The 24,303-nt window shown below is 36.7% G+C and overlaps 3 protein-coding genes, 1 long non-coding RNA gene and 1 pseudogene across 9 annotated transcripts in view; 4 read left to right on the top strand and 1 right to left on the bottom strand.

The window, feature by feature from the left end:
* LOC140690778 (germinal center-associated signaling and motility-like protein) overlaps nucleotides 1-3,975 on the top strand; it is a 29,764-nt gene extending 25,789 nt beyond the window's left edge. For all 4 annotated transcript variants that reach the window (XM_072952726.1, XM_072952722.1, XM_072952730.1 and 1 more), the window contains exons 4-5: nucleotides 2,387-2,415; nucleotides 3,320-3,975. In XM_072952726.1, coding sequence (XP_072808827.1) covers nucleotides 2,387-2,415; nucleotides 3,320-3,562 — 272 coding nt within the window. In that variant the 3' untranslated portion in view covers nucleotides 3,563-3,975. The remainder of the gene's footprint in view (nucleotides 1-2,386; nucleotides 2,416-3,319) is intronic.
* LOC140690784 (uncharacterized) overlaps nucleotides 1-11,239 on the bottom strand; it is a 68,305-nt gene extending 57,066 nt beyond the window's left edge. For all 3 annotated transcript variants that reach the window (XR_012066103.1, XR_012066106.1, XR_012066105.1), the window contains exon 1: nucleotides 11,049-11,239. This is a non-coding gene — a long non-coding RNA (uncharacterized lncRNA). The remainder of the gene's footprint in view (nucleotides 1-11,048) is intronic.
* Nucleotides 11,240-11,449: 210 nt separating this feature from the next.
* LOC102529025 (olfactory receptor 2B11) overlaps nucleotides 11,450-24,303 on the top strand; it is a 51,971-nt gene continuing 39,117 nt past the window's right edge. The window contains exons 1-2 of the mRNA XM_072952642.1: nucleotides 11,450-11,613; nucleotides 21,230-21,303. The gene's annotated coding sequence lies outside the window, so the exon portion shown is untranslated. The remainder of the gene's footprint in view (nucleotides 11,614-21,229; nucleotides 21,304-24,303) is intronic.
* LOC140690333 (olfactory receptor 2G2-like) lies at nucleotides 14,466-15,398 on the top strand (annotated as a pseudogene).
* Nucleotides 21,251-24,303, top strand: part of LOC116277821 (olfactory receptor 2H2-like) — a 55,469-nt gene continuing 52,416 nt past the window's right edge. The window contains exon 1 of the mRNA XM_072952649.1: nucleotides 21,251-21,303. The gene's annotated coding sequence lies outside the window, so the exon portion shown is untranslated. The remainder of the gene's footprint in view (nucleotides 21,304-24,303) is intronic.

Here is a 24,303-nt window from a genome sequence, read left to right as displayed (position 1 = left end):
AATTTCAACTCCGAGCTAAAATACTGAGTCCAGATCTACTGGTAAGTGCACCAATATCTAGATACTCATTCAGTCCCATAACGTGTGTGTTTTCCTTCATAATTTAAGACTCACAGAATCAATTCAATCAAATACCATGTTGTTGAATTCACCCTTTTGTTTATTTGATTTGGGCAGGTAGTTAATAAATATTAAAGAATAAAAAGGCATATATTCTCTTCCTGTTCTAATCTCTTCCATTTCAAGGGCATGCTTGGATCTGATTTTCATTTTCAGTCTGAATACAATGATGTGTTTTGTTGAGGGATACTGGCTGGCTTTCCTCTGCAAGATGACTTTCCGCAGGATTTTTAATCAAGGAAGGAAGAGTCTCACTGTTTATTCAGGATGAGAGGCAGTCCTTCATCTAACAACATAGTCTTACTTGCTGGTTTTGGAATTCAGGTTAATTGCAGTCATCAGAAATTTTCTGATATTCCTGTTCTAATTCTAAGGTTCATATTCTTTTCCAATCAATGCCTTACCCTCAAATAGGAAATCTACTAAGGTTGTTAAATTCAGCTGACCTTTAGCATAGTAATGACATGTTTCACATCTTTACTCTGAGAATAAATATGATGCTTCTTTTAACACCTTCAGCACCAAAAGCTGCAACCACTTCACCCAATAGTGTTTGATTTCTTCATGCCCTTCATATTGATGCTTAGTTCCCCAGATTCTCGCCTCTAATGCTTTAATTGAATTGTATTCAGGCTACATAATTCCCTCAGTTTATGATTATAAGATGATATTAATTAAAAACATTTGTTAATTAAATTATATATGATTATATTTATAAAGATATATGATTATATGATTTCTTATTTTAAAACTTTTTAAACATTTTTTGAGTTATAATCATTTTACAATGTTGCGTCAAATTCCAGTGTAGATCACAATTTTTCCGTTATACATGAACATATATATATATTCATTGTCACATTTTTTTCTGTGAGCTAACATAAGATCTTGTATATATTTCCCTGTGCATTACAGTATAATCTTGTTTATCTATTCTACATTTTGAAATCCCAATCTGTCCCTTCCTACCCCCCGCCCCCTTGGCAACCACAAGTTTGTATTCTATGTCTGTGAGTCTGTTTCTGACTTGTATTTATGTTTTGTTTGTTTTGTTTCATATTTTTAGATTCCACATATGAGCGATCTCATATGGTATTTTTCTTTCTCTTTCTGGCTTACTTCACTTAGAATGACATTCTCCAGGAACATCCATGTTGCTGCAAATATTTGAAATCAATGCATTGAACATGATTTTTTTTGTGAAGAACAGTAAGCTATTAGAAATTACTAACAAACTTTGTTATACAAAGTATGTTTAATTTATTTAATATATTCTAAGATTTTGCTAAGAATCACTACCAAGTTTAGTAGGCTGTAGACTTAAGAATTAGTCAATGTTCCTTTTATAAATTGGGATTTTGATATATTTAGTATTCTGTGACCTCTCTAATAACTTCTGTATTAAAATTCTAGTAGTGGATCTCAGATTAACACATGTATAATTTGCTTCAGTATTCATAGGTATAATCAACCTGAATCTGAATTTAACTGGAGATAGTTACTTTTGTTACTTTAGTACTTTCTTTATAATGTACTTTTCTCTATAATGATTGCTACTTAATACTTATCTCTATAATAATTGTTCATCTTAAAAATGATGTGCTTTTCCTGTGATACATTTATACAATTTATATTTTAAATATCACAGCCATAATTACTCTTTAAAAAAATACTTGCCAAACTCTATTGTCATAGCATGTTTCTGGACAAAATTTTGTTAGTTTCAAAATCCACTTTTATTCACCAGTTTGGTGTGTGTCACTTACATAGAAACACAGTATTGACACTGCCTCATAACATTTGTTTTTCCTTGATTTTGTCATATAACCTTGAGAACTGTAGTAATAACATGGAATCACGTCAGATGTTTAGATGAAGTTTTATCATTGTATTTTATTCTTTCACCATCTCCTTACCACCAGCCTGTGAAGTTCTAAAACTCTTAGGTTGTTTTCTTTATATATATATATATATATATATATATATATATATATATATATATATATATATATTTTTTTTTATTGACGTATACTCAGTTTACAATGTTGTGTCAATCTCTGGTGTACAGCACAATACTTCAGTCATATAGGAACATACATATATTAATTTTCATATTCTCTTTCACCATAAGTTACTACAAGATATTAAATATAGTTCCCTGTGCTATACAATATAAACTTACTGTTTATCTATTTTTTTATATATATTAGTTAGTATCTGCAAATCTTGAACTCCCAATTTATCCTTTTTATTTTTTATCCTCCAGGTAAAGATGTCCCATCCACTTCTAATCAGGTAATAAAAAAATTATTACATTTGTCTAATAAATGTCAAAATACAGACAACTTCATATAAGCCTAGTTGTAGCTCTTCCTTTACTTGTGACTTCTGAATGGATCTGTCAAATTTTTCATATTTTAAATAATATTCTTGTTCATTTTAATGCAGACATAAACGGAAATTAAAATATTGAAATATTTTAACAGATTTAGGTAATCTGTAAATTCTTATTCTTGTCCCAAGTCTACTGAAATCTATTATTTTAATTTTCAAAAACCTTGTAACAAAAATAAATGAAATCAAATTCACAGCTATAATGTGAAAGCATCAGTTCTTTTTATCTTTTCACATTCCTCTTTGATCCGTATATCCAGGAATTAGCGTTTATATTTATAGACATTGTGAATATCAATAAACATATTAAAATGTCTATTATTTTTAATACATAAGCAATGTACTGATTTAATTAACATGTAGTATTCATGTTTTAAATTTTCTTTGATGGGTCTATGCAACTGACAATGTATTTAAACTGTAAATTTTATTAATTGCATTTTATCCTATGAAAATGTATTGCTATGTAACTTGAATACTTACTTACTGAGATCTGATTGCTGCATATATTGCATCTCAATATGTGTGACCTAAAATATACGACTGCTTTTCTCTAGGTAGTCAGGGAGACAACAGTGACTTTTTTTCCTCTTTTATTATCCTGAGGTGAAATGAAAGCAGAATGCGTAGTAGTTTGGAGTACAGTTCATGTTGCTAAAATAAGGTCTTTAAGAGGCTTGGAGAACAGGCTTTGAACACTTGAGGTGTAAGATCACCATCAGACAAGAAGAAAGGAGGCGTGGGTCACTGAGTTAAAACCTGATGGATGATTCTGGATCCTTGATCTCTTTTTTTTTCTTGGCAGGAAAATGAGAACGGCAGTGGTTTTGAAGAAGTGAGCTACACTGTCATTAATCACCTGCCCTATCGGAGACCCTCTCTGAGCTCCAATGATGATGGTTATGAGAACGTTCTGTCTACCACAGGAAGAGAGAGACCATTAAGAGAAGGGTCAGAAACAGAATATGCCCGTCTCAGGACAGCTTCTGTTACTAGGTCTTCTTCCTGTGCCCCTGAGAATGATTATGAATTTGTACTTCCTCACTAGAACCTTCATTCCTCATCGTCTTCCAGTAACAAAGATGATACAGCATAGTGGCCTCCAGGGGAGCTTCTCTTTCAGCAGTTCATGAAACATTCATTTCTGGCCAAATCTTAGAAATTATGTCCTTTTACTATATTTGCATTGAGAAACTCTGAAATACGGCATTTCTGTGGTTTGGGTAAAGCCATATAGATTGACATAATGAGATACAGTATTCTGCATCCTCTTGTTTGTAAGGTTTGAGGACATGGAGGTGGTGGGAAAACCTTCCTAAGACAATAAACACCCACAGATATACAACTTAGAATATCCAGCTTCAATCCTGCTTTCCAAATTTCAAAAGCCAACATTCATACTCCTAATCATGTATTTCAGTTTTTGAGGTTTAATATATTAAATAAACTTTTAAAATATAAGACCAGTGACTAGACCATTTGCTGACCTGATATGTACTTCAATCTTGTCTTTTCCATGTATTAGAGATTCTTGCCATAAATTTGAGGTAGTAGTTCAAAAACTAATACCTTTTGATAACTGGCCTTTCTGAAAGGAGAAAATGAGAGTGCCATTAAAAAAAAGAGGAATAAATGAATAAGGGTTAGGGTCTTTCTTTCCAATAGTAAATCACAGAACTCTGCTTGAAGATTCCTAAGAAAATGAAAATATACACGCTTATAGTTTTGTTCACAACATACTACTTAATTTAACCTATGACTAGTTATCTCAAATGAGGAAGGATGAATAGTGTCTGGTTTTAAAATTTAGGTAAATTTGTAAGTAATCCATCTATTTTACTTTCATTCCCAAGGATATTCCAAATGATATGCCAGCTTCTCAATAAGGACACAAAGGCCATAAGTGACAAAATATTTATGATTAATTTTTTACCAAAGTGGGTATAGAGGGAACATATCTCAACATAATAAAAGCTATTTATGACAAACCTACAGCCAGCATAGGACTCAACAATGAAAAACTGAAAACCTTCCCACTAAAATCTAGGACAAGACAAGGTTGTCCACTCTTACCACTCCTATTCAACATAGTCTTGGAAGTCCTAGCCACAACTATCAGGCAAGAAAAAGAAATAAAATGGATCCAAATTGGAAAAGAAGAGGTAAAACTGTCACTATATGAAGATGACATGATACTATATATGGAAAACCCTAAAAGCTCCACACAAAAACTACTAGAACTAAGAAAAGAATTCAGCAAGGTAGTAGGTTACAAGATTAATGTACAAAAATCAGTTTCATTTCTTTACACTAATAATGAATCAACAGGAAAAGAAAGTAAAGAAATAATTCCTTTTAAAATAGCACCCAAAGTAATAAAACACCTAGGAATACATCTAATCAAGGAGGTGAAGACTTATACATGGAGAATTACAAAACATTGATTAAGGAAATTAAAGAAGACTTTAAAAACGGAAAGATATTCCATGCTCCCGGATTGGAAGAATCAGTATTGTTAAAATGGTCACACTGCCCAAGGAAATCTACAGATTTAAAGCAATCCCTATCAAATTATCCAGGACATATTTCACAGAACTAGAAAAAATTGTAATAAAATTTATATGGAATCGCAAAAGACCTAGAATTGCCAAAGCATTACTGAAGAAAAAGAATAAGGCTGGACGAATAATCCTCCCAGACTTTAGACAATACTACAGAGCTACAGTGATCAAAACAGCATGGTATTGGCATAAAAACAGACATAAGGATCGATGGAAGAGAATACAGAGCCCAGAAATGAGCCCATAAACTTTTGATCAATTAACTTTAACAAAGGAGGCAAGAATATACAATGGAATAAAGACAATCTCTTCAGTAAATGGTGTTGGGAAAACTGGACAGCTGCACATAAATCAATGAAGCTAGAACACTCCCTTACACCATACACAAAAATAAACTTAAAATGGATTAAAGACTTAAACTTAAGGCAAGACACAATAAACCTCCTAGAAGAAAATACAGCAAAACATTCTCTCACATATATCTCAAAAATGTTCTAGGGCAGCCTACCCAAGAAATAGAAATAAAAGCAAAAATAAACAAATGGGACCTAATGAAACTTACAAGCTTTTGCACAACAAAGGAAACCATAAGCAAGACAAAGCAACAGCCTATGCAATGGGAGAAAATTGTTGTAAATGAAACCGACAAAGGCTTGATCTCCAGAATATATAAACAGCTCATATGACTTAATAAGAAAAAAACAAACAAACAAGTTCAAAAATGGGCAGAAGATCTAAACAAGCAATTCTCCAATGAAGACATACACATGGCCAATAGACATATGAAAAAATGCTCAGTATCACTAATTAACAGAGAAAGTGAAAATCAAAACTACAATGAGGTATCACCTCACACCAGTCAGAATGGCCATCATTTAAAAGTCCACAAATGATAAATGCTGGAGAGGCTGTGGAGAAAAGGGAACCCTCTCACACTGTTGGTGGGAATGCAGTTTAGTGCAGCCATTGTGGAAAACAGTATGGAGATTCCTCAAAAGACTAGGAATAGACTTACCATATGACCTAGCAATCCCATTCCTGGGCATATATCCAGAAGGAACCCTAATTCAAAAAGACACCTGCACTTCAATGTTCATAGCAGCATTATTTACAATAGCCAAGATATGGAAACAACCTAAATGTCCATCGACAGATAACTGGATAAAGATGTACATTTATATAATGGAATACTATTCAGCCATAAAAATGACAGCACAATGCCATTTGCAGCAACATGGATGTCCCTGGAGAATGTCATTCCAAGTGAAGTAAGCCAGAAAGAAAAAGAAAAATACCATATGATATTACTCATATGGGAAATCTGAAAAAAAAATAAAGAAAACAAATGAACCTAAATATAAAACAGAAACAGACTCACAGACATAGAATACAAACTTGTGGTTGCGAGGAGGGAGGGGGTTGGGAAAGGACAGACTGGGAGTTTGAGATTTGTAGATACTGATGGGTAGATATAAAACAGATAAACAAGTTTATACTGCATAGCACAGGGAAATATATACAAGATCTTGTAGTAGCTCACAGTGAAAAAGAGTACAAAAATGAGTATCTGTATATTCATGTATGACTGAAAAATTGTGCTGTACACCAGAAATTGACACAACATTGTAAACTGACTATAACTCAATAAAAAAAAAGAAAGAAAAAATGGCAATATCATGGAATTCATTTCATTTTAGGGCGAACTAAAAACAAATATTTATGTCACAAGCCATAATAATGCAGAAATAAAACAAAAGTTTTGAGGAAAAAACTAAGGAAAGTGGAAGATGGTGTAAACATACCAATTTCATCATCTTTTACAGCAAGGAAATGAATGGTATTAATCAACAATGATAAATTAGAAGGATTATAAGTAAATACTAGTATAAAGATAGAGTAAGGAAAAAGTTTTCATATACTGAAATTTGGCAGTGAAATTAAGACAGGAATACAAAGGGAAAAGAAATATATTTACTACTTGCTCATAGTGTGAATCAATTTTTACTACATGAAATAAGGAACTGTAAGTAAAATACAGAATTAAAGCTAGCTCTGTAGATTCGATGCAATCCCAATCAAAACCCCTGCACTTATTTTTCAAAAATCCCAGTCTATTCTAGAATTCATACAGAAACTCAAAGGACCCAGAACTGCCAACGGCACCTGAAAGCAGATTAACAAACCTGAAAGACTGAACACGACCAGATACCAAGACTTATTATAAAAAGATAATGTGGCATCAGCACAAGCATTGACTACATAGTCAGTGAAAGTCAATAGAGAATCGTGAAATAGAACTGTATGTGGTTGATGGCCAAGGTGGCCTCATAATGCAGTGGGGACAATGGTGCATTTTTCAATAAGTAGTTTTGTATTAACCAGGCATTAACTAGTCTTCTATGGTACCATAAAAAATTATCACATATGTGCTGGCTTAAAATAATCCAAAGTTATTACCCACCATTTCTGTGGGTACTGGTATAGGTGAACTGGATCTTCTGCTCACAAACTCAAAAGGCTGCATAGGAGGTGCTCGCTGTCAGGGCTGGAGACTCATTTAAGTTTCTGTGTCCTCTTGTACATACATGGTTGTTGCTGGAATTCATTTTCTTTTGGTTGCTGAGCTCAAGCCCTCAGCTGATAGAGACCATCTGCTATTCCCTCACATATGGGTCCCTCTCCAAAATCAAAGTTCACTCCTTCAAAGCCAACAGGAGAACTTTTCTCATGCTTTGAAGCTCTCCCTTCAAAAAGGGCCAAGTCCCTCTGAAGGACTCATCTGAGTAGATCAGATCCAGGTAAAATAGTCTCCCTTTTAATTAAATCAAAGTCGGCTGACTTGAGGCCTTAACGACATTGGAAAAATCATTTTACCTTTGTCTATAACATAACCTAATCAAAAGTAAAATCCACCATGACAATCATTCTTTACATACTCTAGGGGGCGAGATTATACTGAATACCAAGGGCAGGAAACTTACAGGACATCTCAGAATTTTCTCACCACAGTCAGATACCCATAGAGATTAAAAAAAAAAAAAAAAAGGAAAAGAAAACAGAAGAAGCAGCAGCTAAACGCCTTCCTCACACTATAAAGAAAACCCAATCCTCATCTTACCTTATAACAAAAATGAATGGATTGCAGATTTAAGTGTCAAAAAAAATGATTTCACAAAAATGTAGGACAATATGTTATGTTAGTGATCTTGGTTTTGACAAATATCTCCTAAAATGGTAAAATAATACTAACAAAGGAAAATAATAAATTGGACTATTTCAAAGTTAAGAACTCTTCTTTATTAAAAACATGATAAAAATCTAAGTTGTGAGAAGACGTTTGTAATTATATATACAACCAATAAGAGTCTATCCACCACATGTAAAGAATTCCTACAGATCACTATGAGAAACACAGAAAATTCAGTGGTACAGTGGGCAAAAGACCTGTGAAGGCAGTTGAAAAAATATATGCCAATAGCAAAAAAGCACATGAAAGACACTCAACTTGATTAATAGTCAGAGGAATGCAAATGAAAAACACAGTGAAACATACCAACACTTAAGAGAGCAGCTAAAATTTATAAAAGATTAAAATGCTAAGTATTACAGGGCATATGAATAAACTGGAAACTGCTGGAAAACTCTTTGTGCCTCCTAAAACTGAACATACCTATACTCATCTACAGCGATCACACTCCTAGATTATACCTAATAAATACATACCCAAACATATATGCACCATGAGACAGATGAGCATGCTCCCAGCAGAACTAATCCTCATATCTATAAAATGTCAACTCCACAATGCCCTTCAATACAACAGTGGAAGAATCATGATATATTCACGTAACAGAATAATATTCAGAATACAAATGAATGTTCTACAAAAACACACACCTTTGAGATAAACATCCAAACATAAAGTTTAGCAAAGTTAAGTCACACAAAACACATAATGATTATACAATTTATATACAGTATTTTAAAAAACCCCAGCAAAACGAATCTATACTGTTAGAAGTCAAGATTAAGTTTCCTCTTAATGAGTGAAGACACTTGAAGGGATATGTGAGCAGATATTTGAGGTTTGGGTAGTATTACTCCCTTGAGCTGGATGCTGTTTCCGCAAATGTGTAAAGATTGTGAAAGTTTTTCAAGAGGCACACTTCTAAGATATTTGTGCTTCTATGTACAATTATAAGGCAAACTAAAAGTTTTTTACAAATAGGATAGGATGTCTTTAATTGCAGTTAATTTCCAAGTTAAAAAAAATGATAAAAGACATCACAAACTATTTCAATCAAGAAAAAAAAAAAAGGCCCGAGTAACACCTTGAAAATCAGACAAACTTTTATTTGAGGGACAGAAAAAGAAAATGAGAGAGAGACATGAAATGATGAAACTGGAAATCCATAATGAATATCTAACAATTTGGCAAATGTACAAACTGGTCAACCATGAAGATGGGAGTATAAACAACCTCTGAAATTTGCAACTCCACAAAAGCAACAAACACTTGGCAAAAATTATCATAATCAACACTTTCAGAATTCTGGAAAATAATGAAAGATAATCAAAAATGGTATAGTTTCGCCCTAAGAATAGACAGTTTAGTCCAGTGAAACAGAGTTGAGAATTCAAAAATAAACTCATACATCCATGGCCAATTGATTTTTGACAAGGATGGCAACACCAGTCAATGGGTTCAAACAGTCTCTTTAATAAGTAGCGCTCAGACACTAGGATACCCACTCATAAAAGAACGGCAGTGGGCTGCCTACAACAACCATATACAAAGATTACCTCAAGATGGATCAGTAACCTAAATATAAAGGCTAACATGACTGACCTTCTTTGGAAGAAACTTAAGAGTAAATTTTCATGACCTTATATTTGGCAATGAAGACTTAGATACGAAAACCACAACATGAGCAACAAAAGAAAAAATAGATAAACTGGACTTTAAAACGGAAAACCTCTGTGCTTTAAAGAGCATGGTCAGAAAAGTGAAAAGACAAATAGTAAATGTAAAGGGGATTTGTCTTCAAAATATATAAAGAATGCTTACACCTCAAGAACGAAAAGAGAAATGGCCCACTTAAAATATGGGAAAAGGACTTATTGAAGTCCACAGTTATACAAATGGCCATCTGAAAAGATGCTCTGTATAACTGGTCATGAGAGGAATGCAATTCAAAGTCACAATGATACATCACTTCACACTTGCTGAGAGAGCTAGAACAAAACATACTAAAAAATCTAAGGAGAAAAGTGTAAAATAATGTGTTCCTGGCGATGTGGCAGGAATGTAAACTAGTGTGGCCACTGTGGGGAACAGCGCGGCGCCTCTTCCAAAAAGCACAGAATTACAACCGGCTCAACAGTTTACTGAACACAGAGACCCAAACAGATACATCAGTGAGAAAGGATCAGTAATCCAGTAACTACTGCTGTAGAGCCAACCAGAAAAAATATTAAATTTGGGTAATTCGTATTTTAAGTCAAATTAATTCTGAGTTGAGAAACAAGGTAGGAGGTAAATAAAATCATAAGAAAACCAGCAGAAAATGTCACGTAATCTCAAACCAAAGACTATTTCCACAAGCAAATGTCCTAAGTGGAAAAATATACGCGAGACCCGGGATACACACACATTTGCACACAACCTTCACGACCGAAACCCCAACCAAGAAAACCAGGAACACCACGCATGGTCGTCCGGGCCCCGGTCCCGACGGTGCCGCAGGTGGACCAGACCTCCGACCCCCGCGCACCAGGTTCCTTGGAGAAGCGCGACCAGGCCGAGGGCTCCCAGAGGCCTGCAGGCCAGAGGGCGGGTGGCCCGCCCCGCAACCCCAGCCCAGTCGAGAGGGACCTCACGCCCAGGACCGAGGGTCGCCGGCACACCCCGCACCCGAGGCCCGCGCCCCCAGCTCGAGCAGCTCTGAGAAGCTCAGAGAACTGCAGACTCACCCTCTGTGGAGGCCGTCCTGTCAGAGGCTCCTCGGGGGCGCTGTCTCCTGAGGGGCCGACGTCCTGTCAGAGGCCCCGGAGGGAGCGGAGGCGGCAGGTCTGACAGCAGAAGCGCTGGGCCTGGCCACCTCGCTCTCCGCTCCAGACCGCAGCTTCCACCGACTGGACTGGCGTCCGAGGCCCTCAATGCATTCTGGGGTTCCGTCTGGCTGCCAGGTTTATATGCGTAGGGTTTACGTCTGTGGGGTTTACGGCAGGGGTTTACGACTTGGGGGAGTTTACGACTTGGGGGGCTTTACGGCTTTGGGGGTTTAGAGCTAGTGGGTGTTAGTCTCGGCCCCGCTTCTGTGGCTGCCGCCGTGGGCCAGCTCTACTGCCTGGCTCTGGTGGCCCGGCCACTCCCGCCCCTGGCTCCCATGGAGGTGAGCCGTGCGGGAGGAGATCTTCAGCGGCCTCACCTGCGACACACAGGGGAGGCCACAGAGCCAGGAGCCTCGTCTTCGTCTTCGTGGATGAGAGGCCTCCGAGCTGCAGCCTGAGGGGCGACCGCACCAGAAGGCCAAAGGTAACCTGTGTCCCCTCCCTCCGCGCGGCCTCCACATGGGTGTCCATAGGGACAGTAGGTCCTTGAGCAACACGGGCGTGAGGTGTGCGGGTCCACTCACAGCAGAGTGTTTCAGTAAATGGGTGCTCTAAATATGCACACCATAAACCAACACATCTTAAAATGTTTCTCCCGTGGATTAAAGGAAAAGCAGGGAGTTGTGGTTTTCACAAAGTACGAGAGGGATTTTTTTTCCCCACTCCCTAGTTTCCCACGTTGTATAATATGATAATGTTTGTTGTGAATCTGCAAAAGGGCTGCATGCCACTTGTGTGTGCTGTAAGGTTTCTAATTGCTACCTTCAGCTATTTCTAAGATCATTAAGTAGTCAAAGTGGGTTTATTTTGAATGTCAGTTATCCAAGAGCTTTAACTACTACGTTTTGTCACATATAGTTCACAATGTGGTTCAAAGACGCTGAATTACTTTTCCATAAACCATTTCTGTGGGTCATTGTGTCCTAAATTATATAATGGGGTTGGGGATCATCTGACTTCCTCACTGTCTCTGCATTTGCCCTCCCAAATGGAAGAAGCAGTATATTCCATGTGTCCTACTGACTTTTCTCACTAGTCTGTAAAAATCATTAGCATTTATCCTCAATATGGAACACTGTACTGAAATATTAGCATATATTTTAAATTTCTAGAACACATCCAGGGGGACTATACTTTGTGTGTTTTTGCCATTTAGCAATCATTTACATCAATAAAAAGCCATAAAGTCAAGGAGCTTTTTTTTCCAGATTGCCTATGGTAGTTTTCAGTAGCAGAATTTTGAGGTATTAAATTTTGATTCTAGGAAAGTCTATTTCTTAACTTAGTTTCATAAACTGTAGGACTGGCATCATTATTTTTTATCAGCTATTTTTATTTCAGTTTTGTTGTATATGTTTTTCTGTTTAATCTTTCTTTGTGTCATATATTAGGGGTGGATGGCAACATTGTCAGAAAAGCAGTTTCTTTACCCTCGGGCCCATATCCTCTGTGCTCCCTATAACTGAGGAAAAAAAGATTCATTGAGAACATGTGGTTTCCTCCTGTTGAGGGTCCCTCCAGATATTCAGGCATCTACCTGCTGAACAGTGTCCTCTGCTCTAAGTTGCAAAATATTTTTATTCTCACGTAGTGTATTTTTGTGTTTGTGTAATTATAACAATTTCTCTCTTTCCTACCCCCGCAACCACGCCATATACATAAAGTCAAGAGAAAAGGGCAGGAGAAGTGGAAAGAAAATCACAAAATTCAATTGGAAGAGGTCCCCAATAGTGGAACTTTAATTTTCATTGCACTTGGCTCTGTGGCCAGCAGGCCAGCTGCTTGACCTCCCCGGCCCCATTTTTGTCCTCCAGTGTTAATTTGTTTGCCCTTTGTTGCTGGCTCCTGTTGCCCAGAATCCCTGGAGTTAATCACATCACAAGGGAACTCGTTAACTCTGGGACTATATGTGACAGTATTCATCGTGCAGTTAGTCTTAGTTGAGCACAGTGATGCCCATGCAGTCTCCTGCAGAGGAAGGAACATAAATCTAAGCTGGGCAACTCTTCTTTCTGGCACCTGCATGTGGGACATTAGATACTGTAAATTGTGTATGGTGTCAAATGAGTAGCTAGTGTTAATGTGTCACAGATTGAGTGGGACTCTGGGTTAAAGTCCTAAAGACAAGAAGAATGTCGAAACAATGGTTCTCAGTTGTAGAAATGATCAGTCTGATTCTTCCCGGCTTCAGCTGACTTGGAACTAAATGGATGCACACGGTTTTTAACTACTTAATCTCCTTATTTCATCATATGTAAAACTTCAATAATCTTAGCTTCTTCCTGTTTGTTGTCTCAATATCCTGTTGGGAGTTAAATGTTAATGATTTTCACTGAGCCCTCTGCAGCATTTCTTGCATTCTATTGATATTGCATTCAGTCTCTAATTGTGATTGTCCACTTTGCATTGGCTGTGTACAGAGTTTCTGGACTAGAGTTTCTTTGGTTTTAAATTATTCTATACTGTGCAGGCATATTTATCTTGAAAAGGAAAATTCAAACAAAACCAAAACCCTCCTACAAGGCCTATGCTATCCAAATGATATCTACGGATGTTTGTATTCCTTAAAGAAGTGACTCAAATTTACCTTATAAGTATCGTATCCTGTTATGTGGCATAGTTAATATATGAAATAATCATGCTTCCATTTAGTTTCTTTTTCCTTTTTCAGATAAAACCCTACCATGTACTCTCCATTTCTATATTTGTTTCTTACTATCAGGAAATTCTTTGGTCTTGGATTGCTCTCCTTCTCATCTCTTTAAGAGCAAGGTGAATACAATCCAGACCTTCTCCTCTATAGATTCCTCTCCCAACTCTGCATCCTGACAGTGAACCTCTTACACTGATCATAAGATGCATACTCTCACATGTTTTATCATGTTCCTGCCTTATTTATGTATCCATTTGGTAGACTGTGAGAATGTACTATGGTGTTTGTAATTCCTGTATTTCCTGTGAAATTGCATTACCTTTATATAAAAAATTATATTGAGGAAAAGGTGTGAAACATCTCAGCATTAATGCATTTTAGCTTTTATTTCATCCTCAAGGTAGATGGAAAACATATGATCAATGAGAACAGGAATGCCACTTCATGAGATAATCAAGGATATCACACACCAGGATTCTCTGCTTTGACCTTTTCTCTTTAACTGTTTACAAACTTACTTCTCAACATCCAGATCTTAACTGCCAGGGAATTGACATAAAATCCTTGCAGTTTCTGTTTAATGTGATTTAATCACTCTGGAGTGAGTAATCAAAGTGAGAGTAATGCTGTGGACTAATGACAGCACCTTCTCTGGGTTCATTCTGGTAGGTTTTTCTGACCGACCTCAGTTGGAGCTGGTTCTCTTTGGGGTAATCATGTCCCTTTACCTCATGACACTCCTCGGCAATGCTGCCATCATCCTAGTATCCGTCTTGGACTCTAAACTCCACAATCCCATGTACTTTTCCCTCTCCCATCTCTCATTACTGGACCTTTGCGTCACCAGCAGTATTATTCCTCAGCTTCTAGTCAACCTGGGGGGTCCAGAGAAGTCTATCACGTATGGAGGCTGTGTGGTTCAGCTCTATGTCTCCCTTGCCCTGGGATCCACAGAGTGTGTCCTTTTGGCTGTGATGTCCTACGACCGCTATGTCGCAGTCTGTCATCCTCTGCATTACGCCTCTGTCATGCACCCTCGGCTCTGTCACATCCTGGCATCTATGGCGTGGCTCAGTGGTCTGGCAACCACCCTCATACAGTCCGCTCTCAACCTGCAGCTGCCCTTCTGTGGGCATCGCCATGTGGATCATTTCTTCTGTGAGGTTCCTGTGCTCATCAGGTTGGCTTGTGTGGACACCGCCTTCAACCAGGCAGAGCTCTTTGTGGCTAGCGTCTTATTCCTGGTGGTGCCCTTGTCGCTCATCCTGATATCCTATGGGCACATCACCCAAGCAGTTCTAAAGATAAAGTCAGCCATTGGATGACGTAAAGCATTTGGAACCTGCTCCTCCCACCTGACGGTGGTGATTGTCTTCTATGGAACCATTATCTTCATGTATCTGCAGCCAGCCAAGAGGAGATCCAAGGACCAGGATAAGTTCGTGTCCCTCTTCTACACTGTGGTGACTCCCATACTTAACCCCCTTATCTATATTCTGAGAAATAAGGAAGTGAAGGGAGCACTGAAAAAAATTCTGAGGAGGGGGAGGGTATAGCTGAGTGGTAAAGTGCATGCCTAGCATGCCCGAGGTCCTGGGTTCAATCCCTAGCACCTCTATTAAACAAACACACAAATAAATAAACCTAATTACGTCCCTCCCTCCGAAATATTTTAAAAAAGAACAAAAAATTCTGAGGATAACTTTGTGATTCAGTGGGACATGATTATTAAAAGACATTTAGAAGAGAGTTATTTAGACTGATTAATGGATAATGACTCAGTAAATGATTTGGTCATGTTCATAATTTTATAAGTGAGTTTTAGTAGAAAACATTTTAAACAGAGTTTGAATTTTCCAGTTGGACGGACCTGAGTTTGAATACCCATTCCACCACATAACATCTGTGTGACCTGTACAATTTGCATAACCTGTATGTTATCTATAAACTGGGCTGCATAATATTGAGCAACCCAAACTAAAATTAGATTATTCTAGACGTTTTATTGTGTATAAAGTTTATTCATAAAATCAATTTATTTAGTAGGTATAACCATATGCTATATGGGTATAACTGTAATTTTTCTTTTGCAGAGATAGAGATATTTTGACCTGTTGCTTGTAAAAGAAAGAGCAAAACATAAATGTCAGTGGCATTATTCTTTCAACTAGCCATGGATTCCAGGACCCCTCAGCTTGTGGGAAGTTCCCCTGACTGAGTCCCATTATACACTGAGCTCATCTCTATTGCTGCGTTTTCCCTCCTGCTTGCAAGTTTCTGATTTTTTGTATTTCTTTCCTTAGTAGGTTTTTGGAGTCATCACAGTTTAAAGTCTTTACACAGGTGACTCCCAGATTTCTGTTCCAACACGAATATTTCATAGTCTATGTTCAACTATGTATTTCACTTCTCCACCTGGGTGTATTAAAACAACCTCAAATCAGCACATCCAAACTAAATCGAAAGCTCCCTGATTTTGTTTGTTTTCCCACACTATTCCCAGTATCACAAACATACATCATCCCAACTCCTGTCTCCTATTTCGCCTACAGTACGTAACCTAGACACAGTCCTGTGGATTTTACCTTTTAGCTATCTCTCTAGTCTAACCACTTCTTTCCATTTTAATTTTCTACCACCAGTGCACTTCTAAGATGATCTCCTTACTAGACAGATGATATTTATTTAAGTGAATTAAATACATCTTCCCTTATACCTTTTATCATTTTGGATGTTGCTAGGTACATGCAATGTTTAGTGCATCATGGATCTTATGTTTGCCTTATCTCCTTTATGAAATGCATTTGTTTATTAACAATTACTGAGGCATTGAACATGCAGATGTGAACAAAACAGCACCCACACTTTTATATGCTAATGGTCCAACTCAGTCGACTGGGAGATTTTCCCTCTGTGATGGTATCTATTGGCAAACAATAGAAGACATTAGGGGGAAAAACCCTCACTTTCAGCATATTGATTGTAGAATCAAATCTGTCTCAAAGAAGTGATAATATTAATGGTTATGTGTTTTTATTATATTTGGATTTTTGATATTAAACTGATATGGTTGCTAAACAACATCATCTAGGCAGTAGCACCCCACCCTGAAGAAAGAGGAAAGAGTTTATATTGTTATTTGCTAAATCAAAAATATGTTATTATGTGTATAAGAAAGGAAAGAATCCATGAGTGAGTTTTAAAGGGGCTGACAGCTTATAACAGAAGCCAAATAGTTTTCAAGTGATATATTTTAAGTGACAGGGAGGACATTTTAAAAAAAAAATCATTAGAAGATTTATATATATATACACCTAGCAGGATATGGTTGGAAATAGAATGTTCTCCCTCATGCTGAGGAGAGCACAAACATCTCTGAACTCCAAGTAAACTGGGGCTTAATAATTTAGAAAAATATATAGGAAAGGAAAATCAGTTTATGGAGCACACGCACTGACAGGTTTTTTCTTTTTCTCTTTTGTAATGTGAGTGCCTGATTTGTGGTTTGATTCAATGGGGGATCCATTTCAATGGGGAATCCACCTCAAAGGTGGCTCTCTCCAACAGACATGTTGCCAGCCACTTGACAAGGTAATCAATCAGGCCACCTTCTCCCACTGAGGTGCTTTTGTTTTAGAGATTTTAGTTCATTTCAGTCACTGACATTTTGGGCTCCTGGTTGGATTTTTTTCCCCAAATCTTCTGGCACTTCAAATTCTGGCTCTGATGGTTTAAATTCACCAACAAAGAGTGAACTGAACAAACAACCCAATCCAAAAATGGACGGAAGACCTAAACAAGAAGCAATTCTCCAATGAAGACGTATAAATGACTAATAGGCACATGAAAAAATGTTCAATATCATTAATTATCAGAGAAACGCAAATCAAAACTACAATGAAGTATCACCTCACGCCAATCAGAATGGCTGTCCTTCAAAAATCCACAGATATCCAGAGGGAATCCTAATTCAAAAAGACACCTGCACCCCAATGTTCATAGCAGCACTATTTACAATAGCCAAGACATGGAAACAACCTGAATGTCCATCAACAGATGACTGGATAAAGAAGGGGTGGTATATTTATACAATGGAATACTACTCAGCCAGGAAAAATGATAAAATAACACCATTTGCAGCAACATGGATGTCCCTGGAGAATGTCATTCTAAGTGAAGTAAGCCAGAAAGAGAAAGAAAAATACCATATGATGTCACTCATATGTGGAATCTAAAAAAAAAAAAGGCAAATGAACATATGTAAAACAGAAACAGACTCACAAACGTAGAATACAGACTTGTGGTTGCCAGAGGGGAGGGGGGTGGGAAGGGATAAATTGGGAGTTTGAGATTTGCAGATGCTGGCTGGTGTATATAAAATAGATAAATAAGCGTATACTGTATATCACAGGGAAATATATTCAGTATCTTGTAACTTACAGAGAAAAGAAATGTGAAAATGAATATATGTATGTTCACATATGACTGAAGAATTCTGCTGTACATCAGAAATTGACACAACTTACAAGCTGACTATACCTTAATTAAAAAAAGTGTGAATCCAAGAAATCCTAGGTCTCCAACCTTGCGCCTAACAAGAGTAGAACCTCAGGCCCACTGCTGTCCCCTCCCCCCACCGCATCATGTGGCCCCAGGTGTGTTGTGTAATTTTCAGGTCTTGTCAGTCATAAAACGTTTTTTTTCAGCTTCCTGATGATTGCTGAAGGTTTTAATTTGTTTTTAATTTTTATTTCTTTTGAGGGGGAAGCTATTAGGTTTTTTTTTAAATTTATTTATTTATAGAGGTACTTGGAATTGAACCCAGGACCTCATGCATTGCTAAGCATGCACTCTATCACTGAGCTATATCCTCCCCACTCCACTGAAGGGTGTTTTGCAAGCATTATAACTACTATAATCTCTGCTCCAGCCACAGTGTTAACTGTTGATAGGCTGAGACCGGTATAAAACAACTTAATATGCAGGATGTGGAATCTGGAAATTTTTGGTAAGCAGGATCAGACTTAGATAATCAAGGAAAAATGGGGGCTCTCCAGTTCTGAATGACAATAAAGCAGCAATTAATTTTTTTCTTCTATAGAACCTGTGAAGTACTCTAAGGGTAGAAAAGAGAAATAAGAACATGATTAATTTGCTCAAAAATTCAAAGTGACATTTTACTATAGTGAGAACAGAGCAGTACAATAATGCCTGATATTTGTTGTTCAATTGGAAGTCAATCTTCAGCCACCTTGATATTCTGGGCCAGTTATTCAAGAAATTTACTCATGAGGTTATTTTTCTGAATTACTGTAATTTCTCTGAAGTCTCTGTAATTACTGAATGATAGTATTTTTCTGTTGCCTTATGCAAGAATTATAAAGGGGTAATCGGGATGAATTTTAATTGGCAAATGTTTTGGAAAGTGCCAAGGTAAGCTCCTGATATCTTACTGCATAAATCCTTAAGTAAGAGAAAGAAAGATTGCAAGGCATTTTTTCATGATCATGGTCCGGGATCTTATGGACATTTTAATGAGTCCCATGTTTTCCATAGAGGAAATGTAATTCTTGTACCCTTCTGGGGACATGATGATGCCACATTAACAAAGTCTATTGTTTGTTTCCTAGCATAAGCCATCTCGTTATGGAGGAAGTAAGTCAATGAGGTTTCTCTCTTTCAAGTTAATTTTTTTAAGAAGTGGGGTCACTAGGGGTAGCTCACTTTCTTCTGATACATTACTGTGCAAGCCCCAGGACCTGGTTTAGAAAACATTTAATTTTTCCATTATTCAGAATGGATATTTTCATGTTGTACCACAAACTGCATGGACCAGGAGCAACATGTTTTAGAACTGTTGCAGAGAGATTCATCTTCCAGAGAAGCAGCTCTGTAGCCATTGTGGTAATTTTTAGTCGTAACTGAAGATCAAACTTCATTTGTGCACCAAACTTCCAAAGATAGTTTTAACATTCTTGCATCCTCTTTCAGGCAGGGGAAGAAGATAAGGTATTATTTTTCTGGGCATAATGACATTGGTTTGGGTGGTAGTCAGTGTGAAGTCAGACTTTACAACATCCTGAATACTTCCTTTTCTTGGAACCTCTCATTTGGTTCCCTAGTTTGCTTTTTCTTGAATAGCTCCTGTGCTTCTGGGAGCATAAACTGAACACTTATTTATTTATTCTCAAGACACAGGCCGCTGGAAATAGTGTGGACAAGGAAGTAATTCCAGAGGCTAGAATTCATGTTCTTGTCCTGAAACAGGTACATTGACAGGAGGCACCAGCTGCTGTCATTAGACCAGCATCTCATCTCGTCTGACTAGATTGTATGTTTTATTGCAGATAGAGCAAACTATGAAATTAAAGAAACAGACTTGTGAAGACTGGATTTCAAATTAATCTTTTCATGTTGTCTCTGATTATTCCAGAAAATTTTCTTTCTCATAAAATTGCCTTAGCTCCTTTTTTTCTTCCTTCCTTCCTTCTTTCTTTCTTTTTCCTTTTTGATGCTTAATACCTTCCCTGTTCAAAGGCAGCAACAAATGGGTTTAATGGAAGCTCTCTATATTCTTCAAAATGGAAAAAAAAAAAAACAGTCCCCTGACCCAAATATTTTTGCAGTGACACACATTTCTGAAACATCTTGCCAAGATCTAGAGACCATCTTATTGACTTAAAAGGAAATAATATCAAGATATACATTATCTGCTCAACCAACTGGTCTTACTTTTGACTACAAATAAATTTCCAGAAATTCATTTCTAAAAGATTAGCATATGCCTCACTTCTTCACTTACCACTCTGCTCCCCCTTTATTTAATTGCAGTCTCAGTTTTCTGATCTGCTCTGGAGCTGATTGACTCCATAGACAATTAAAATGCTTGTTTTTCATATCAGCATGCTACTTCCTCTCATGGTACATCCTGAAATCTCCTTATTCTGAAAGGACATTTGAGCTCAATGTAAAATTTATTTTTGAGTGCAATTTTTGTTGTTTTTAAAAGGGACAGGTAGTTAGCTGACAATATTTGTGACCTTTAGCCTAGAGTTATTTCTATTCTATTTGTATAAGAAAGTTGTGTTTCCTTTATTTAAAAATAAACTAATTTTTGTGTTTTGTTATTGGATGTTACAAATGAAAAAAAAAAAAGAATCTACCAAAATAAGAGTAGAAAGTTGAATGGTGTATAGCAACATTTGTATACCAGAAGGTATTTTAAGGAGAATAATATTTCATGGGCTCAACACTGTGATAGCACTTTGAACTCCCACCCTATAATCACACAGTGAAATAATAGATGCCAGATATTTTCAAAGAGGGGAAAAATGTGAGTGTTAGAGAAGAAGGCAAAATATGAGAGTTACAACATTTGTTGATACAGGTGGTGTTCCTGATGGGGCCAGCTGAGGAGAGGAAACTGGAGATGTGACACTGGATCTGGAATTCTGTGAACAGGTGAGTGTGAGGTGCTGAGGGGAATGTTCAGCAAAAGCAGGGGGAGGGGTTTTATCAAAGTTTTTTATTACAGTCAGGCTGGACACAGTGTGATATGACAACACCCAGGAGTTTTCCATACTTTAAGGTAGACGGGCTGGAGGTGCATCTTGTTCTCTGAGGGTGGCATGAATAATCAGTATAATATGAAACCACCCAGAAGATGGCTATTTGGATAGATGATTGGACTGCAAGTGACAACACTGACTGGGTGACAAGCCAAGACACCATCGACTATGAGTACCTTATTTTTTTGTGGGTAGTATAGATAATCAATGGTTTTTAAAGGTGGTAGGTAGCTGTAGGGACACAGCATTACCTTCGAGGATGTAGAGGACCCTATCCAGTGGGATGTCCCATGTCATCATGGTGGATTGGCTCAAAACAACGGGACCAAAAGTGCCCATGTTAGGAGATCTTTTCAGCTGCCAAATCCAAATACTAGCTTCATACAGTGGACCATATACCATAGTGTGCTGGGGGCACAGAAAGAAGAAATAGAATTGCAAGGTAGCATAGTCAGCATTTGTCAGGGAGCTAGAAGGGAAGGTTGGTTGAACCTTGGAAGACACTCGTTAGGTATTGGTGGAAGGAACAATTATTAGCGTGAGTCATTCAATCCCAACTAGACAACCTGATTCTTTCCATGATGTGTCTGTGTATTTAAAGAAATGTGTCTTTGTTTACAAATATATTTCTACTTTAGTTAAAAACTTTAATGATGGTATTTTGCAGTACAGATGTTTTACAGTTTTGTAATAAAGGAGACATTACTTACAGTATAACTTGTTAATTTGCTGGGGTTTTTTTGAAAATTTCTTTGTGAAGTAAACTTGATAAAGATGTTTCTGAAATATTTCCAAAATTATCTACTTGTTAATTTTGTATTTTTATCTTTATTATGCTATTAGAGTCTTTTCTATGTTTTTAAAGGGATGTTTTATTACTATTCAGAATTAATTTTGTTAATTTATGTAAAATGTTACTTTTTTCAAGTTTTATTTTCTGGTATTTTTCTAACTTACTTACCTGTTCTTTTCTTATTTTGTCTTGTTTAAAAAGAGTGTTTAACTATAAAATTCTCATATTTTGATGCTTAGGATTTAAAAAAATGATACATTTAATAATCTCCAATTGAAATTTTGGCATCTTGTTTCACCTAATTTCCTACTTACTGATGGCAGTTTTACAGCAGTAAGTTAGAGGGTATAATGAGTAAGGTTTCTATTCTATACATAATCGAAGTTTTCATTAAAGCTTAGTAACTGGTCAATGACATAAACTTTGTGTTACCAACATGTTTGCTTTTTCTGTGCTTATTTTACTTGAGTCTGAAAATCTAACAGTGACATGTCTTCATTGTGGATTATGTTACATATATTTATAAGGCAACTGTAAGAATGATTACTTCAGCTTAAATATTAGCTTTCATAGTGTTAAACTGTGAGCTTTTGATGTTAAGAAAATTTATTGTGAGAACTTTAGGGTATTGTGCTTCTGATTTTTTCATGTCCTTTGTCTTTCTTAATAACTCTGTTTTTTCCCTTTTCATTGCTTTCTATGCAAGTTACTCAAGCATATTCCTTAATCAACTTTTTTTCACTTACTTTCTAAATATAACTTAGAAAGTAACCATTATAGATATATATAATGTGGTTTCCCACAGTTGTTCTGTCCACATGTGGGGCATGTCCAATTGTGGTCCAACCAGAAGGGGTTATAGACTCAGAAAAGAGTTATTGCCTGATACGAAGGCACATGCAAATAACAATTAGAACCAGAGTTTTCATATATGAACTTGAAAATTGTAGTGAAACGCTTAAGGAATAGTCTGTTATGAGTGCAGCGTATCTACAGATCATAGTGAAAATACGTACCTAGAGCTAAGCTGGGTCAGCACCAACTGCGAGCTCAGAAGTTGTAACATGGACACAAGCAATTTTTTTTCCAGTACGAGAATCTTTAACTACATCTAAAAAAAAAAAAACACTTTGTAATGAAACTTAATGTGTGATTTGTAATCACCACACATAAAAGAACAGCCATTTTATTTTTCTTTCTTATTTTTGGCTCAAGAGGTATGCCCCGAAGACAAGGGCTTGTTATTCAGTTAGTTTGTTAATTATTTAACCATCCTTATCATAAGAACATGTGCATGTTTGTTACAGAAAAACAAGAAAGCAAAGACAATTAAAGAATATAAATTCCATAATCCCATCCACTCGCAGACAATAATAGTTACCAACCTCATGTATCTACCTTTTTCCCTACTTTCTTCTTCCAAATTTGTTTTATTATATATGTGTGTAAATAATTTGAGCTTTATTGGGAAATAATTGACATACAGAACTATAAGATATTTAAAGTATACATCATGGTAAGTATACATATATATAGGTATATAATGAAAAAATTCCCTCCATATAGTTAGTTATAACACCTATCGCCTTATGTATTTATCTTTTTTCTTTTGGTGAGAACATTTAAGTTTTATGCTTTTATTAAGTCATTCAGTATTTATTCTATGTAATTACTAACTGTTTTGTCCGAGCCCCAACACCTGGTATTGTAAAGGTACTAAGCCAAAATCTGTGATCTCAACAGGGTCACACTAGTTGTTTGTATGGAATTTAGAAAAGGGAGAGTGGGAGCTTAAGAATCCCCATGTGCATTTTTAGAAATAGGCAAAAAAGAAGTAGTCGCACTTCATTGGCATGGCAGTTCTCATCGTAGGTGGCAGACTTACCTAATGCACCTTGGGTCATCTAACATCCTGTTCTGCCATCCTTGCTTTCCATCTAGTGGCATAAATGCTGTACCCTAAATGACAACATTTTAGCCCTCCTTGGGGCCCATTCACTCCTCAGCTAATAAATAGTATTGTCTTATCAACCAACTGCCTGGAGATTTGGTTAGTATAAGTATGCTTCCTGAGTCTAATCACTGCTGGGTTAACTGAAA

The sequence above is a fragment of the Vicugna pacos genome, chromosome 3 (genome assembly GCF_048564905.1).
Source record: "Vicugna pacos chromosome 3, VicPac4, whole genome shotgun sequence".
NCBI classification, from domain to species: domain Eukaryota; kingdom Metazoa; phylum Chordata; class Mammalia; order Artiodactyla; family Camelidae; genus Vicugna; species Vicugna pacos.
Note: the sequence above shows the minus strand (reverse complement) of the source record. Positions and strands in the feature narration are given on the sequence as shown.